This window comes from Pelophylax lessonae (genome assembly GCF_965119305.1).
Source record: "Pelophylax lessonae genome assembly, chromosome: 2".
Taxonomy (NCBI): Eukaryota; Metazoa; Chordata; class Amphibia; order Anura; family Ranidae; genus Pelophylax; species Pelophylax lessonae.
Genome location: NC_138769.1, coordinates 583,534,889 through 583,554,706, shown reverse-complemented (window position 1 = coordinate 583,554,706; position 19,818 = coordinate 583,534,889). Strand labels below are relative to the sequence as shown.

The following is a 19,818-nucleotide window of genomic DNA, read 5'->3' as shown; positions in this document are numbered from 1 at the left end:
TATATATATATATATATATATTCTTCTTTTTTTTTTTTTTAGCAGAGAGCCTTTAGAATAAAATGGTGTTTGTTACAATTGATTTTTTTGTCACACGGGATTTGCGCAGTAATTTTCCAAACACAATTTTTTTTGAAAAAAAAAAAAAACAGTAAAGTTAGCCCAATTTTTTTGTATAATGTGAAAGATGATGTTACACCAAGTTAATAGATACCCAACATGTCACGCTTTAAAATTGCATCTGCCCATAAAACTGCTGCAAACGACAGTGCATTAAATTATCCATAGGTGACACTTTAAAACACCCTTACAGGTTACCAGTTTGGAGTGGCACAGGAGGTCGGGTGCTAGAACTATTGCTCTTACTGACATTCACAAAATACCTCATGTGTGGTGCGATCACCGTTTACATATGCGTAAAAAAAATTTTACACCTTTTTTTGTACAAACTTTGTTGCTATCACAAGGGATGAAGGCCCTCTTTATGGAGAGATTTGGGGTCTATTAGACCCCAAATATCTCCTCTGGCCTCCCATGCAGCCGATCAGACCGAGATCCGTCTGATCGGCTGCTTTTCTGGCCGCTGGTGGCCAGGTAAACAAAGATACGGAACCGGAAGTGACGAATATTCGTTGCTCCCAGTTTCCAGGTTTATAGAGGGAGGGGAACGACGTCAGTTCCTCTCCCTTTGTACCAGGCAGCCATCGCCCTCGTGGCTCCCAGCCTCCGTGATGAGACCAGAGAGCCCGGGAGAGGCGGTGGCAGGAGGTGGTGGAGCCCCCTTCCACCACCCGCAGAAGTGATCGAATGGCTAATTAGCCACTCAGATCACTTCTGCCTTGTAGAGATTCGCTGGCTGCAAACAATGGTATCGGTATGATGCCTGGTGATTATGATGAATGGTACTCATTGGAAATGGAGTATGACTTGTCATGCGACTTGCAGTCCCAAGTTGCAGCACAAGTCACCCAAGTGTGAAAAAGGGCCTTACGATTCATTTCTGCCCACAGGCGCCATATAAAAAGATCCATATTGACTAGATTTGAATATAGTGCCATAACAACCCAAGCCAGGTATAAGGACCGAGTGATAGCAAATAATGATAGGCTGAAACACCCATAAAACGATGCACATACAATATGCTGCAGATCATCACGTGAATGACCTGGCTGCCTCTGCGCCCTGGCCCGGGATATACTATTGTACAGAACATAGACACTATGAAAAAATGTGGTGGCCCCACATCCTTAGCGTATGCACACCCTCATATAGTGCCATAACTTGAGGACCATCTCTACTGCAGGGATGTCAGCATAAACACAATTGCTCTTGAGGAGATAAGGGATATACCATAAACCCCTGAAGCTAGAGGATTGGAATCATGTCCTATAAGCTACCAGTGACAGGCCCAGGGAATAGGTCTGTTAATGCCTGAATGTGTGGGATATGATTGTCTGCTGGATGAAGCCTCAGGAGCTAGGTCTCCTGGACAATCCATATACAGATACAACTCCTCTGATTGCACCCAGACTGAAGGGGGAGGAAGGTGCCTGGCTTCTTTTAAAGAGGAGACTAATCTTTTTTTAGGACCCCAAAGGATTCTTTTGCACCAGATTTGCTTATTTGCAAATATTTTTAGCCAAAAATCGCTGCTACCACTAATTAGCATTATGTGCATAGTGGTTTACTAAGTACAGAGGTGGCTTCAGCATACTCTGAGCTTGCCTTGGAGCGGTCCTGGCAAGCAGCATCTACAGGGCAGGGTGGGAGACATCCTAAAATGGCCAGTCTCAGAAAGGGAACCGCAGCATTGGGACCTTTAACTGCTTCCTGCTTTGCCCCCAGCTGCCCCCATGCAGGTTGGTGGAGATACCTGCATTGTCGCCTTCTGGTATCCTGTGGTCAGCCTCTCCTGATGAAAGTCAGTCCATTTGCCGTTAATTTTTGGATTACTTTTGCTACTTTTCTCTTTTGAAAATCGTGCCGCCGCCCGTAAGTGACATCTGCCTCCGGCATCCACGAGATGGCTATAGACCAGAGGCGCGTCACCGGAAGAGATGCAACCAGGAGGATGCTACAAGGGGAATGTCCGCGGTCAGCCTGGACAGGCTCCCACAGAACAGAGGTGCGCCCCCCCTGCTTGCTCGAGAGGATTGCTGTGGCTAGCAGGAACTAGCCTAGAAGATCCCTGCAGTAATCGTTGCTCCATGTATGGTGTAGGGGGGATGCCTCCTGCATCTTCACAGCTAAGGGGATGGTTGCATACCCCTCAGTAGGGGTGAAACCTCAGACAGGGGCTAGCTTGCCCCAATAGTGCTGCTCCTGACCCGCACTGCCCAAGGCTCGATGAGCTAAATTCCTGTCTGTTTTTGGTCTGCCAGTGTTCATTCATATATAGGTGACACATAACCCAGATAGTTAAAGCGGAGTTCCGGGCACAAAATCAACCTTTTTTTTTGTGCCCATCCGCTTGGTCTCCTTCACCTGAAAAGGAATTGGATAGTTAGGGTTTTTTGTTTTTTTTTACTTACCTTGTAATTGTAGAAAGAAATACTTCGTCACTTCCTCCCTCTGTGGCCGCGCTGCCACTTCCGGTTTGCAATGATTCCTGGGAGCTGAATGTCATCGCTCCCAGGAATCAATGCGACGGCACTGGCCCCGCTCGTCACTTCCGGGGCGACGCCGCATTCCCTGCTAAACAAGCATGCCCAGAAGCTGTGGAGGAATGCGGAGCTGCACCGGAAGTGACGAGAGGAGCCGGTGAAGGCGCATTCTGGGAGAAGAAGACGCGGAAGAGGACGCAGAAGAGGATCGCGCCGGCTTCAGCTGCCCACAACAGAGATGGCAACGCTGGAGAAGAAATTTTAAAAGTGAGTATTTCTTCTTGCAGGTAAGTGCGAACCGGGACAGATCAGAGGCTAGCCATTGTGTAATGTACTAGCCCTGACTGTCCCGGGGGTATGTTTATTGAAATTTTGTTTTTGTGCCCAGAATTCCGCTTTAAGTATATAGCCTGCTCTGTGTCCTGTGATGTACTCCAAGAAATGGATTTTCATCAAATTTTTTTCAGCACTGGTAAAGATGAGAAAGATCAGAAAAAATCCGCTTTAACAGGTCAAGCCACTCCTGATGTGAAAAGGGATACCACACGTGTGCAATACTTGCTGTTTGCACCCATAGTAGGTCCCTGAAACAATAGTGCGCATTTAGCATTCAATTTGTAATAATGCAGGAGCACTGCAAGGTTCATACAAGATCAATCCTGCTGCCAGATGTAGAGGATTAGAAGTTCCAATTAATTCTGTTTTATTAAACACTTAAGTCCCGGAAGATTTTACCCCCTTCCTGACTAGGGCCTATTTTGCGATTCAGCACTGCATTGCTTTAACGGACAATTGCGCGGTCATGCGACGCTGTACCTAAACGAGTTTGACGTCCTTTTTTTCCCCACAAACAGAGCTTTCTTTTGGTGGTATTTGATCACCTGTGCGATTTTTTTGATCATGCGCTATAAACAAAAAAAGAGCGTCAATTTTGCAAAAATAACAATATTTTTCACATTTTTTTTTATATGAAATTCCCCCAAAAAAATATATAAAAATCAAAATTTTTTAACATTTTAGGCCAATTTGTTTTATGCTACATATGTTCGGTAAAAAAAAAAAAAAAAAAAAAAGCGTATTTTGATTGGTTTGCGCAAAAGTGCGTTTACTAAGGGAAAGATTTTTGTCATTTTTTTTTTTTTAACGAGTAATGGCGGCGATCTGCGATTTTTTTTTGCGGGACTGCGACATTGCGGGCGGACAGATCGGACCCTTGACTGACATTTTTGACACTTTTGGGGTTACCAGTGACATTACTACAGTAATCAGTGCTATACATATGCACTGTTACTGGAAAAATGACACTGGCAGTGAAGGGGTTAACTTTTGAGAGGGAGGGGTTAAGTGTGTCCCTAGGGGCGTGCTTCTAACTGTGATTGGATGTGGCTACTGGTGTAAGAACAGAGATCAACGGTCCTACATAGCAGAACCGTATGATCTCCATTCTTACACAGGGAAGAATGACAGGCGGCTTTGTTTACATTAGCCGCCTGCCTTTCTCCCGGTGTAACGGACAATCGCGAGTGCCCGGCGGACATCGGGTCCTCCGGGCACACGCCGGGAGGGGGGTCCGTGACCGAGCGGGAGCGCGCCTCCGGCGGCCCGCGCTCGCTCCCTAGAGCCTCACAGGCTAGCGACGTAATCCTACGTCGCTTTGCCTGTGAGGAGCTGACCGCCGCAGTAAATAGTCGTGCGGCGGTCAGCAAGTGGTTAAATGAACATTAATTTGAGGAATATAGTGTTTTTATTAAAATTAAAGTTTACATAAATTTGTTTTAATTCAAACACTTTAATGACTATGTTAAATAGTAGAGAGTCCCAATGATCCAACGTTAGTTCACAGATCAGGCGTTTCAGCCTTGTTGCCCCAGAAGGACTACTTACAACCAATTAAAGTACATGCAAGACATACAGTATCTCACAAAAATAAGTATACCCTTCACATTTGTGTAAATATTTTAATTTATCCTTTTCATGTGACAAAACTGAAGAAATTACACTTTGCTGCAATGTAAAGTAGTGAGAGTACAGCTTGTATAACCGTGTAAATTTGCTGTCCCCTCAAAATAACTTAACACAGCCATTATATAAAGGGGGAGGGGAGTACAATGGATAATAGGAAAGGTATTATGGGATCGGCATATTGGGTAAGATAATAGAATATAGGTATAATCCGTGACATATGGTATTATTCTTAAAAAGCCGATACCCAACATATTTGGTAAGATAAAATGGGAAAGGGGGGACAAACGGGACTTTATATGAGGTGTGTGGAGTCGGTGGACATAATAAATTGGTACAGTCACCTATTATAGGGTAAAATATTTAATATGCATCATATAGTGGATATCATATAAAGCATGAACAAAAACATGCATGATACATCAGAATTACATACATGTAATAATACAGTAAAACACAGTCAACACAGCCATTAATGTCTAAACCTCTGGCAACAAAAGTGAGTACACCCCTAAGTCGAAATTGGGCCCCTTTAGACATTTTCCCCCACCAGTGTTATGTGACTCGTTAGTGTTACAAGGTCTCAGGTGTGAATGGGGGGGGGGGGGGGGGAAGCAAGAGTGGTAAATTTGGTAATATCGCTCTCACTCTCTCATACTGGTCACTAGAAGTTCAACATGACACCTCATGGCAAGGAACTCTGAGGATCTGAAAAAAAAAAATAATTGTTGCTCTACATGAAGATGACCTAGGCTATAAGAAGATTGCTAAGACCGTGAAACGCAGCTGCAGCACGGTGGCAAAGACCATACAGCAGTTTAACAGGACAGGTTCTACTTAGAACAGGCCTCGCCATGGTCAACCAAAGAAGGGGAGTGCACGTGCTCAGCATCCTATCCAGAGGATGTCTTTGGAAAATAGACGGAGTGCTGCCAGCTTTGCTACAGACGTTGAAGGGGTGGGGGGGAGGGTAAACCTGTAAGTGCTCGGACCATACACCGCACACTGCATCAAATTGGTCTGCATGGCGTCCCAGAAGGAAGCTTCTTCTAAAGATGATGCACAAGAAAGCCCACTAACAGTTTTCTGAAGACAAGCAGACTAAGGACATGGATTACTGGAACCATGTCCTGTGGTCTGAAGAGATAAAAAAAAAAAAAAATGATTTAGTTTAGATGTTGTCACGGGTGTGTGGTGGCAGCCAGGTGAAAAGTACAAAAGACAAGTGTGTCTTGCCTACAGTCAAGCATGGTGGTGGGAGTGTCATGGTCTGGGGCTGCACGAATGCTGCCGGCAATGGGGAGCTACAGTTCATTAAGGGAACCACGAATGCCAACATGTACTGTGACATACTGAAGCAGATCATGATCCCCTCCCTTCGAATACTGGGCCTCAGGGCAGTATTCCAACATGATAACGACCCCAAACACACCTCCAAGATGACCGCTACCTTGCTAAAGAAGCTGGGGGTAAAGGTGATGGACTGGCCAAGCATGTTTCCAGACCAAAGTCCTATTGAGCATTTGTGGGGCATCCTCAAAACGAAAGGTGGAGGAGCCCAAGGTCATCACCATCCACCATCCACCAGCTCTGTGATGTCGACAAAAAGGAGTAGAAGAGGACTCCAGTGGTAACCTGTGAAGCTCTGGTAAACTCCATGCCCAAGGGGGTTAAGGCACATAATAGTGGCCAAACAAAATATTGACACAATAGGCCCCAATTTGGACATATTCAGTTGGGGGTGTACTCACTTTGGTTGCCAGCGGTTTAGACATCTATGGCTGTGCGTGGAGTTATTTTGAGGGGACCGCAAATTTACACTGTTATACAAGCTGTACACTCACTACATTGTAGCAAAGTGTAATTTCTTCAGTGTTGTCACACGAAAAGATATTATAAAATATTTACAAAAATGGGAGGGGTGTACTCACTTTTGTAAGATATTGTATGTCCCTCAATTTTCTGAAATTTGAAGCTTTTGATGGTAATCACACGCTTCAAAAAAATAAATAAATACATAAAAGGACTGGTGTATTTCTGTGCTAATAAGAGCCGGGTTAACACTGAGGCGACACGACTCCTTACTATTTCGGGGGGCGACTTGTGCATTACCATGCACCACGACTTCGGAGCGACTTGCAGGGACTTCACATAATGGAAGTCTATGCAAGTCGCTCCGAGGTCGTCGCGAAATAATACAGGACCCTTTTTCTAAGTCTGAGTGACTTGTGTTGCTCCTATTAAAACGGGTCCTGTAGCGGTCAATGGACCGCGACTTGTCAGGCTGACAAGTCGCCTGACAATGCGCGCTGGTGTGAACCGGCTCTAAGACTTTTTGCTTTGGTTAAGAGGATTGTAGCAATCTACTAGCAGTATTGGAAACAGTAAACAACAGTAAAGAGAATACTTACTGGCACAGATCCACTACTCCCAGCACCGAACCTTGCACCTGCATCAAACCCACCATCCACAAGGACTGTAGAGCCATGGGGATACATAGGTCCAATTGGGTAGTAAGCCAGGGGAACGGAGGAAGCCATTTGTGCTACTGGCATCGTTTGAGGCATTGGCACATACATGGAGGTTCCAGGGTATGGGGCTGAGAGAGTTGGCATATTAGGAGCAGGTTGGTGAACATACCCTTGGCGATAAAGCTGCAGAAAAGCAGAAAAACAGAATTAGGAAAAAAAAAAAAAAAAAACATTGCGACCACAATGTCAACTAACTTCCAGAACCCCTGAAGCCACGTATTTCACAGATTTCCTGGAAATATGAGCAAGACAAAACATTTTAAACAGTAATTTCGTTCACAATAATTTTTCCACCTACAAATACATCTGTGGTCGCTGTAAAGTGATGTGTTACTTTACCTCAGAATAGGCAGGAGGAGCATCTGTGTAGGGAGGAGCTGGTGGAAGATGCATGGCTGGTGGATAGACAGACTGTGGATTGGGAGGCTGGGTTGGATAGGCTGGGGCTGAAGGGTACTGGCCTGTAGAGGAAAAGCAAGGAGAGATATATAGGTAAACAGAATGTTATGACTGGTGTTTGTGAACTTTCAGTCACATACATAAGCATGCCATTGGGCGATTCCATATATCAAGCATCTTACACAATTCACAAATTTCCACAATTAGACTATCATATCAGTCTACTGAAACAAGTAAAGAAGCCCTCTACAAATTGTCCTTTTTATGTGCTGGGACAAGGATCAACCCCATAACAAAAACTTGAAGCCAGCAATTATGTTCTTTCTTTAAACGCAGGGTAATAAAAAAAAAAAAAAAAAAAAAAAAAAAAAAGGCTAAAGCCAGTGTAAATTCATTGATTTAACTGTTTCCCAACATTTTTCATAAATGGTATTGAATCCTCAATATATCTTTGTTTCCCACAGTGTTTTTATTTACATTCTGCCTACTAACACATGCGCAGTGAATGCTACATTCAAGTCATTGCCATTCCATTGCCAGTGTACTTATGTCATCTCTTAACTGAACTTTCAAGCCCTCAAATTAGTGGTGTCATGGGTTTATCACATGTACAGCATCATGGCATATATAGATTACAATAGAGGCCAAGATGGTGCCATCTTTGGCTGCAAAAGTGTATGAGGGTTTAGTTCCGCTTTAGCATACAGTGGTCACTGTTTAGGTATGTTGGCTACATGGGCCCTTGGGAACAGTCCTGCCCTGCATCAGGGTTGCCTATAAAGAAACTCTGCCTTTACAAAATTTATACAAAAGCACAGAACCAACCAAGCCTTAAAAATGTCATCCACTGGTTTAGAGCAGTCTGCAAAACTATGACTGTGGAAAAAATGCAGCTCACTCGAAGATTTTATCTGGCCCTCTCATCTGGTAAAGGATGACTGATAGGGTGACTCTCATAAGTGAGAACTCTAATGTAAGGGCAATTTTAATGGGGACTTTTCTGTTCTGGATCATATAAAAGTTAATTATACAAAAAATACCCCAAGTAAAACATTCATTTAATTTTTTCACTTCTAAAACATATTTTTGGCCTGCAAATATTTTAAAAATGAAAAGCAATGTGGCCCTTGAACTGAACAGTTTGGAGACCACCTGGCTTTCAATATGGTCAGCTATGGGAAAAGTATCATGTATTGTTAACAGTGAGTATGGATGGGCTCAGGTGTGTTTGGATCATATCCGCCAGGAAGCCGTCACCGCACACCGCCAATCATAGGCATTGAGGCATTTCCCGGCCCGCAGCTGCACATATACACGCCGAGTCCATCATTACCAGTGAGCACTATACTGAGTGAGGATTGCAGCACTTACTTTGCTGCCACCTTCAGGTGATTGGACACAGCCAAAGGAAAGACGGGAATCCTTGCCCAGGCATAGCCCATCCCAGATCAACACAGTTTCAGATTTCTAGCAAGCCATGAACAACAAAATGAAAAAGGGTGGGATCCCTGTGTCTTGTAATGTGCTCCAAGAAAAATGTTTTACAGCTAAGCTATTTTCTCTATTGTACATCACAGTAAACAGGACATCTGCATATTCATTACAATAGGGATGTCCCAACGCACTGTAAATGAGGGGATGGCAACAAGACATAGGGATGTCCCAAAAGAACCAAACTAGAACAGGTGAGAACCTCACACAGCTGCCTGCAAGGACCAGATAGTAGCCTTACAAGCTTGAGCTGCAGAAGCCTGATGTTAGATAGCCCAGGAAGCACCAACACTCCTGTTAGAAAAGGCACCTACAGAAAACAGAGGACCCTTGCCTTTAATCCAATAGCATGAGAAATAAGCCAACAAACCCATTAAAGAAACTGTAGATTCGGGAGCTGCGTGATCCTTCCTAAATTGAGGTTCCATGACCAGTGGAACAATCAAGCCAAGAGTCAACAACCGGCGTAACAAGATGCGTGAAACCTTGTATGAATGCACGTACCAAGGAATGAAACACAATGAGTCTTTGTAAAAACCTCCAGGATCTAAAACTGATCTTTGATACTTGGTACTTAGGGCCAGACTGGTGAAGAACTGAATGAAGACAAGCCAGGATGCTGCCCACACTTACAAGGTTAAAGCCTCAGAGCCTCGTACCAGGCAAAGAAAGACTTCCAAGTTTGTCACCTTCCTATCTTTCAGAAGTGTCAAAAGGCACCCCATGTCTCACAAGACCCTGGCTTTAACAGCATTGGTAAAGAAGACTGGAAAATCAGACCCCGTGACAGAAGGTCTGGTTAATCTGGCAGCCTCCACGGATTACCCACTGACAAGTTTATGATATCAGAGTACCATGTTCTGCTGGGCCAGGTCAGTGCAATCAAAATCACTGGAATCCTAAGTGCAGCCTGCAAAGAAGACAAGGTAGAAGCTTTTCCAGAGGAAAGGCATAAACTAGAGAGAGACCTGTCCCATGGTGTCACCAGAGCACCCACCACAAAATGTTTGAGAATCTGTGGTCCTGGATACAAATCTGTCCAACTTACATTGAATCCAAATGCTAGAGGATCCACATCCAGCATTCCCCATCTCTAACAGAGTATCTTGAACATCGCTGTGTGAAGAACCTATTCCCCTGGATTCAGCCATTGACAGTCTTTTGAGCAGTTTGAGCAGTGTGACTTCCAGTCAGTGGCGGAGCTAGACTTTTAAAACAGGGGTGGCAAGGTATTATTATATATATATATATATATATATATATATATATATATATATACACATACATACACACACACACACACTTTTAGATCCCGTTCACACTGGGGCGACGCTACTTGCCGGGGCGACCTCACAGGTCGTGGTGCGCAGCTCGCACCACGACCTCGGAGCGGCCGGCACGGACTTCATATCATTGAAGTCAATGCAGGTCGCTCCAGGTCGCCCCAAAGAAGCTCCGGACCCTTTTTCTAAGTCGGAGCGACTTGTGTCGCTCCAATTAGAACGGGTCCACAGCTACTCTATGGCAGGCGACCTACAGCGACCTGTCAGGCGACCAGGTCGCCTGACAGGTCGCCCCAGTGTGAACAGAGTCTTATAAATAAATGTAAACCTAAACAAACATTCTAAGCGGTATTAACCGCTTGCCGACCGCCGCAAGTAGATTTACTGCGGCGGTCAGCCCCTGCCAGGCAGAGTGACGTTAATTAACGTCACTAGCCTGGGAGGGTCTGGGGAGCGAGCGCGCGCGCCCGTGGAGGCGCGCTCCCGCTCCCGCACGGTCACGGACCCCCCCGCGCGTGTGACCAGCGGACCTGATGTCCGCCGGTCACTCGGCGATCGTCGGGGGAGAGGGAGAATGTCAGGCAGCTTGTGTAAACAAGCCACCTGTCATTCTCCTCGGTGTAAAGACACTGATCACACGGATCTACTATGTAGATCCGTTGATCAGTGTCCTTACAGCTCAAGCCACAGCCAATCACAGTAGAAAGCACGCCCCTAGGGACACACACAGCCCCTCCCTCCCAAATAAAGTTAACCCCTTCACTACCAGTGTATTTTTACAGTAACAGTGCATATGTATAGCACTGATTACTGTAGAAATGTCACTGGTAACCCCAAAAGTGTCAAAAATGTCAGTCAAGGGTCCGATCTGTCCGCCGCAATGTCGCAGTACCGCAAAAAAAAAAAACGCAGATCGCCGCCATTACGCGTTAAAAAAAAAAAACAACAAAAATGACAAAAATCTTTCCCTTTGTTAGTAAACTCGATAACTTTTGCGCAAACCAATAAAAATACGCTTTTTGCGATTTTTTTTACCAAACATAGGTAGGATAAAACAAATTGGCCGAAAATGTTAAAAAATTTTGATTTTTACTTTTTTTTGGGGGGGAATTTCATATAAAAAAAAAATGTGAAAAATATTGTTATTTTTGCAAAATTGTCGCTCTTTTTTTGTTTATAGTGCGTGATCAAAAAAAAAAAAAAAAATCGCACAGGTGATCAAATACCACCAAAAGAAAGCTCTGTTTGTGGGGAAAAAAAGGACGTCAATTTCGTTTAGGTACAGCGTCGCACGACCGCGCAATTGTCTGTTAAAGTCACGCAGTGCCGAATCGCAAAATACCCCCTGGTCTTTTAGCAGGAAAATCCTCCGGGGCTTAAGTGGTTAAAACATTTTTAATTAAACAAACAATTATCAAAAGTAAACATTCTTTTAAGGCCGCACACCGATCACAGGGCTCTGCTCTAAAGGGGATCTATGGGGACCCTGCTCTAAATGGGGGATCTATGGCATAGATCCCCTTTAGAGCAGGATCCCCATATATCCCCCTTTAGAGCAGGCTAGGGCAGGTCCCCCATAGATCCTCCTTTACAGCAGGCCAGGGTGAGGTGAGGTCCCCTATATAGATCCCCCTTACAGCAGGCCAAAGTCCTCCCCCAGACAGCCCCTCTCAGTCTCTGCACTGACAGGATTGGGTTCGGGAGCTGAGCAGCCAGGGGCAGAGAGCAGCAGACACAGCGGCGGCGGCCATGGCAGAAGCACTGCACGAGGGTGATTAGGGTGTGCCTAGGCACACCGGCACACCCCGTGCGCATGCCTATGAGTAGGGCTGCACAATATTGCCCCCCATCAATGTAGTGACCAGCATGCCCCCCCCCCCTCAATTGACAATGTAGTAACCAGCATCCCAACCCATCAATCTAGTGACCAGCATGCCCCCCCCCCCCCCATCAATTGACAATGTAGTGACCAGCATCCCAACCCATCAATGTAGTGACCAGCATGCCCCCCCATCAGTTGACAATGTAGTAACCAGCATCCCAACCCATCAATGTAGTGACCAGCACGCCCCCCCCCATCAATTGACAATGTAGTGACCAGCATGCCGTGTCCCCTTCAATCATGCAGAGACCAGAGAGTCTTACCTAAGGTTACAGGTAGAAGAAGAAGAACTGAACGAGTGGGCGCCTGTGCAGCTAGTTCTCTGTGACTGAGCGTGGTGAGCAGCAGCAGTGCCGTGAGCTGCTGCACAGCTAAACAATCACGCGTGCCTGCACACCTGATTGGTTCGCTGTGCCGCTACTCACCGTGAGTAGCGGCACAGCGAACCAATCAGGTGTGCAGGCACGCGTGATTGGTTAGCTGTGCAGCGGCTCACTGCGCCGCTGCTGCTCACCGCGCTCAGTCACAGAGAACTTGCTGCACAGGCGCCCACTCGTTCAGCTAATGTAATGTTATGAGCATAAGCGAGCAGGGTGGCAACAGGGGTGGCAAGGATTTTGTCTGGGGTGGCAATTGCCACCCCAGCTAGCCCTCTGGCTCCGCCACTGCTTCCAGTTCCCCTGATGATTAATTTATGCCACTGTTGTGAAATTGTGCCACTGGATTCTCAACCATAGACCCCCCCCCTTAAGTGTGCAAACCCATGCATCAGAGCAAGTCAAATTGCCCTTAGTTCTAGAATTTCCTATGTCCTATGACGACAAAAGTTCCCTCAGCCAAGAGGTTCTCCAGAACTCCACCCCAACCTACCATGACAGATGCAGAAACAATTCCCTTCTCCAGAACTGGTGTAGAAATCCACTAATCCAGAGACACTCTTGAGATTTATGCCCCATACACACGTGCAGATTATCTGCAGACTTACCAAAACCATATAATATGAGGTCAAACCTAAACACTTTCAATTTGTATGCAATCCGGCAGGCCCTTGCACTACATAGAAAAGGTAAATCTGCAGACAAAAGTCTGCAGATAATCTGCACGTGTGTATGGGGCATTAGAAGCATTAGAAAAGTCCAGCAACTGCATTCTTATGTCCCATGCTGCCAAGACATTCAGTTGAAGAGCCCTGGACAGAAACTGGGCAAAGAGTATTGATCTTTGATGTGTTTTTTAGAAAAACTATACTCACAAAAGCTTATGGCTAAAAAATGCTCATAAACCCTGAATATCATACAGTTGAAAAACTCCTCTTCAAACCAACTAATTCTGGGATTTTTTTTGAGCCAGAAAATGTTGGCGCCAAAAAAAAAAAAAAAACACTGATAAAAGCCTATATGTGCTTGGACACAGGATAACATGCTGGGGGAGTTTACTGTCTGCAGAAAAAAAAAAAAAAAAAAAAAAAAAACACACACACACACACACACACACACACACACACACACACACACACACACCTAAAGCCAAAAACAACAGCTGTAAAAAATGTCCAGTGTACATGAGGCCTTACAGTTTAGAATCACTTTAAAGATTTCGGGGGGGGGGGGTTGAGTTCTCTCTTACAGCAACTAGACCATATATTTGAGCAGGTTTACATCAGCTAATAAGCAACTAGCTTCTTATATTTTTTCTTCTCCATTTCTGGAAAGCCAACTTTTTTTTTTTTTTTTTTTTAATTGGGGGGGGGGCATGAAAATAACTATTTGAAATAACCTTTATTTTTTTTAAATATGGTCAAGATGTCTAGGAGGAAGCAATACTTTGATTAATATGCAACAATGGGACATAGCTGTTTACTTCTTGTTAATCTTGCATACAACACCTGTACAGCATATTAATGCTAGTCCGTTGTTGAGAGAGTAGCGTGCATAGAAACTTAACATCAATCCCCAAGGCTTAAGGCTTCCCTTCAGGCAGCACAGAGGGCCTATGTGCTGCTTGGCAAAGAACCATCCAGCAAGGATTCCACATCCCAGGTCATAAACACAGCACAAAAATAATTATTAGAAAATGCTATGTCAGCCTTTCTGCCATGGAATAGAACTGAAATATACAATCATTTTTCACTATATGAAACCTATGGTGCTAAAGAAATCAGTAGTCAGAGATGCTTCTGCAGTATGACGTAGCACAGTCACTCCGTTCTGCAATCTCAGCACTTCCTAATGCTGTACAGACCTAAGAACACAAGATGTATGGAGCTCTGGAACAAAGTGAAATGACTGAACTGGGCAAACACTTGACTGGCATTCTGCCTGCTTTTTTCTGCTTGTGTTAACTAAGGACAAGCATGTTGCAAATACAAGAAAGAAAACCCATGCAGCAAGTTAAAGCAAGAAAACTTGAATGATTTTATTCAGCAAGGTTTTCAAAAAACAAGATGAAAGAATGTTGATGAATAATTCTTCTAGGCTACAATTCAAGAAACTGAAATCCATGGTCTCCAATAGGCTCAGTTTACATCAGCACGTTACGTTGACGTGCGCTTTGTGAAAACGGAACATGCTGCATTTAAACAGTTGAACACATTACAACACATCAGAGTTGCCTGCAAAGCACATTCTTTAGTCTGTTTGAAAAAAAAAAAAAAAAAGTCAGCAGCTACAAATTCTGTAGCTGCTGACTTAATAAAAGGACATTTACCTGTCCAGGTATCCAGCACTTTCCTCATCTGCGTCGTTACGTTTACTGTGGGAAGCTGGCTGTGATTGCCTGCTGCTTTACAACCAGCTTCACACTGAGCATGTGTGACCGGACGTGTCCTATAAAGGTTGCTGGCAGGGAGGAAGATAGTTAACATTTCCGCTTAGATAGGCAATCTGAACGAAAGTGGGAGCGGGTACCTATCAAAACTAGGTATCCGCTCCAAACACAAACCCCCAAAAACTACAAAAGCGAGATATGGGGAGGGGAGATAAAGTGGAACTTCCCTTTACAGGTGAAGTTCTGCTTTAAAGGGAAATAGAAAAATATCTATGGAACGTTAAAACAAAAATACAGATCAACGCAACGCACTATAAAACAGATGTCAATAGGTCAGCTCGGGTGTATTTAATGCGCATCAGTGTGCTAAATGCAGTTTCTGCGATGTAAATCTAACCTTACAGGTAATTCCTAGATTCTGAGATTTAAAGAGGAAGTAAAGCTCCCTCTGTAGCTTGTACCTATAGGTAAGCCTATGATAAGGCTTACCTATAGGTACTAAACATGCATCGTTTAGGAGATATTTACTTTGCATGCAGCCAGTGACATCACTGGCACATGCGCTCTGAAGGAAAGGCCACCTGTGTAGTTTCTTCAGACCCCTGTGCCGTAAACGGCGGCTCCCGCACGCATGCGTGGGAGTGACGTCATTGCGGCTTCGGCCAATCAGCTGACAGAGGACGCAAACCCGGAAGGAAGATGGGTGAACATGCCGGGCCGTGCCAGTGCTGAGTGGTTGGTGCTGCAGGGGCTTCGTTCCAAGTTAAGTTTTTCATAATGAGCTAGTATGCGGTTCATACTAGCTCATTATGCCTTTCTCTTTCAGGGTTTTTTTTTTTTTTTGTGGAGGTTTACAACCGCTTTAAGCATCAGGAAATGTACAAGAACAAAATTGGAGTACAATCCAGATCTTTCATGTCAAGCATTGTCAAAAGGGAGCAATTAGTTATGACAGAAGTTCTGTATAAGGGTTTTTCACATCTGCATGCTTTGGTCATTCCTTAGATGCTTTCTAAAGCTATAGAAAGCAGACGTGACATATCATTGCTATTCTTAGTGTACACTGGCTTCAACAAGAAAACACTAGAGCAAGGAATAGCTCAAGCACTTACAAAGCTTCCAGCAAACTCTATGCACCTTACCTCATCAAGCTGTTATATCACGTTTCAGCACCAGTGTGGAAATGCTAAGCACTGCTCTAAAAATTGCTTTAAACAGAATCTGATTTGGCCTATATACCAATTTAAAAGTGACAAATGTGCTAAAATGTATATCTCTAGATGAGCATAAAACGACTTGTTATTTTTCACATCAATCCATCTGCTGGCATGGAACCCTTTAGACCAAGTTGCTCAAACCCTGCAGCGCCTCTGGCATAAGCTATGCCCCCGTCATTCAACTGTCAAATGCCAGCACTTCAGTGTGAAGAGATTTTGGCCTTTACCAGCTGAATGATAGGAGGTGGGGCATAGCATCATGAGGGGGTGTGGCTTATTGCAACTTTGGCAGAAGGGGCCCAAGGACAGCCATTGCCTAGGTTCCAAGAAGCTCTACAGAGATCACTCTGAAGATTAACAAGTGCTTGGAGACACCACAAGCCTTCTTTACTTCAACATGGTCTTTACCATGGAAATGCTTTAGGTCAGGTCAACACCAATCAGAATTCAAGGTAATTCACTGCAGAATATACAGTGTCAGTGGACAGACAGTGTACTGCCTAAAGCCTGTGCACATGCAGATTGACAGGCAGATATAAATCCATCCAATTACTGTAAGAAAGGTTTCTGTACTGCATTTTTATACTTCAAGCTTCCTTAGACAGGCAGGCAGCAAAGAGGGTTGTCCCATCATCACAAGCAGGTGTGTTTAAAGATCAATTACCAGCAACAAAAGTGAGTACACCCCTAAGTCAAAATGTCCAAATTGGGCCCAATTAGCCATTTTCCCTCCTCTGTGTCATGTGACTCATAAGTGTTACAAGGTCTCAGGTGTGAATAGGGAGCAGGTGTGTTAAATTTGGTGTTATCTCTCTTACTCTCTCATACTGGTCACTGGAAGTTCAATATGGCACTTCATGGCAAAGAACTCTCTGAGAATCTGAAAAAAAGAATTGTTGCTCTACATAAAGATGGCCTAGGCTACAAGATGATTACAAAAACCCTGAAACTGAGCTGCAGCATGGTGACCAAGATCATACAGCAGTTTAACAGGACAGGTTCCACTCAGAACAGGCTTTGCCATGGTCGACCAATGAAGTTAAAGAGGTTGTAAACCCTCTCTTTGAACTTGCTCCTATAGGTAAGCCTTTCATAAGGCTTACCTATAGGTACTGTAAATATCTCCTAAACTTGCACCGTTTAGGAGATATTTACTTTTAATGCAGCCGATGACGTCATCGGCGCAATCGCTCTGAAGGAACGGCCACCTGTGCCATTCCTTCAGAGCCCTGTGCCGTGAACGGCGGCTCCCGCGTGCATGCCCAGGAGAGACGTAATTTTGCCTCCGGCCAATCAGACGTCCGGAGGACGCGAACCAGGATGGCTGAACATGTCGGCCGTCATGTCGCTGAGCGGACAGCACTGCGGGGGCTTCATTCTAAGGTAAGTATTTCATAATGAGCTAGTATGCGATGCATACTAGCTCATTATGCCTTTGTCTAAAGCCCCGTACACAGGTTCAGATAATAGGATGACTTATCGTTCGCATTTTGTTGCATGATACCAACATCAAATTCAACAATGCATACAAACCGTATGATTTTTGTCGTACGATTCAGGAAAAGCTTCCCGGTTGCTTAGCTTAGTTTACTTTTGTCACCACCGGTTTAGTGAGTGGAGTTATTTTGAGAGAACAGCAGATTTACACTGTTCTACAAGCTGTACACACTACTTTACATTGCAGCAAAGTGTAATTTCTTCAGTGTTGTCACATGAAAAGATATAATAAAATATTTACAAAAATGTGAGGGGTGTACTCACTATTGTGAGATACTGTATATATACAAACACTGCAAAATAAGTATTGAGCAGGTCACTATTTTTCCTGGTAAATATATTTACAAAAGGTACTATTGACATGAACTTTTCACCACGTCGGTAACAACCCATACATACAAAGAAACCAAAACAAATAAGTTCGGAAATAAAGTTAGTGTAATAAAATGGAATGACACAGGAAAAAGTATTGAACACATGAAGAAAGGGGGAGGTGCTAAAAGGCATGAAAAGCCAAGACACCAGCTGAAATTTATCAGTAATTAGAAAGCAATCCTGCCCCTAGTCAGTACAAATTAATATCAGCTGGTTCAGTCTCAACGGATGGCCTATAAAAAGGTGTCTCATTACCAAGGTGTCACACAAGAGACATCTCATGACGGTTAAAAGCAAAGAGCCAGACCTTTGCAAACGTATTGTTGCAAAACATACTGATGGCATTGATTACAGAAGGATTTTTAAACTTCTGAATGTTCCAGTGAACATTGTTGGGGCCATAATCCGGAATGTCATGTCAGTAGCACCTTTAGAAATAAATTTACCTAGCAAAATGGTGACGTGTTCAATACTTATTTTACCTTGTGTGTCTGTCTACACACACACACACACACACACACACACACACACACACACACACACACACATACACACATACATACATACATACATACATACATACATACATACATACATACATACATACATACATACATACATACATACATACATACATACATACATACATACATACATACATATATATATATATATATATATATATATATACACACACACACACATACACATACATATATACACACAGTGCTCAGCATAAATTAGTACACCCCTTTTCAAAGTAAGATCACAATCAATACCTAAATGAACACAAGAACCATTTCCAAAATGTGGATAAAACTGAGTTTTTTTAGAACATTTGTTTAGCTTCATTACATGAAGGTAAGGTTAATAATATAACTTAGATTACAAAATTTTCAGGTTTTACTCAAATTAGTTGATGCAAAAATGAATACACCCCACAACAAAAACTACTACATCTAGTATTTTCAATGACCTCCATGATTTGTATGAACAGCACCAAGTCTTCTATGCATGGAATAAACATATTGCAACATCTGTCTTTTTCCATTCTTCAATAATGACCTCTTTTAGAGTCTGGATGCTGGATGGAGAGTGATGGTCAACTTGTCTCTTTAGAATACAGGTGTTCGATTTGGGTTCAGATCAGGAGGCATACTTGGCCACTGAATTCCTTTCACCCTGTTCTTCAGAAATGCAACAGTGGCCTTAGATGTGTGTTTTGGATCATTATGTTGGAAAAGTGCACGGCGACCAAATACACAGAGTGATGGTAGCATCTTCTCTTTTATTAGAAATCAGTACATCTGTGAATTCATGATACCATCAATGAAATGCAGCTCCTTGACACTAGCAGCACTCATGCAGCCCCACAGAAAGACACTACCATCACCATGTTTCACTGTTGGCATCATACATTTCTTTGTACTCCTCACCTTTGCGCTACCATCAGCTCCAAAAATATTTATCTTGGTCTCATCACTCCAGAGTCCCAGTAGTCTTTTTGAGCATGGGCCCTGGGAAATTCTAGGTAGGCTTTTTGTGCATGGGCTTTAGGAGAGGTTTCCTTTGTGGACGACATCCATGCATGCCATTTCTCTGCAGTATATGCCGTATTGTGTCATGGGTAACAATCACCCCAGTTTGGCTTTTTACTTCTTTAGATAACTGCAATTAACAAATCTTGGTTGCAATCAATGGCCTGCATTTGTAGGAGTAATTTGTAGTATAGTGACCCATAGAAAATGTTGATTCAGACAGGAAAAGTTTTCTGACAAACCTGTTGTCTGTTGGGGTGTGTGTATATATATT

At 43.7% G+C, this 19,818-nt stretch overlaps 1 protein-coding gene across 1 annotated transcript in view; it reads right to left on the bottom strand.

The window, feature by feature from the left end:
• DAZAP2 (DAZ associated protein 2) overlaps positions 1–19,818 on the bottom strand; it is a 42,635-nt gene that overhangs the window by 9,091 nt on the left and 13,726 nt on the right. Inside the window, exons 2-3 of the mRNA XM_082248520.1 lie at positions 7,436–7,557; positions 6,977–7,219 (exon numbers count right to left, since the gene is read on the bottom strand). Coding sequence (XP_082104646.1) covers positions 6,977–7,219; positions 7,436–7,557 — 365 coding nt within the window. The remainder of the gene's footprint in view (positions 1–6,976; positions 7,220–7,435; positions 7,558–19,818) is intronic.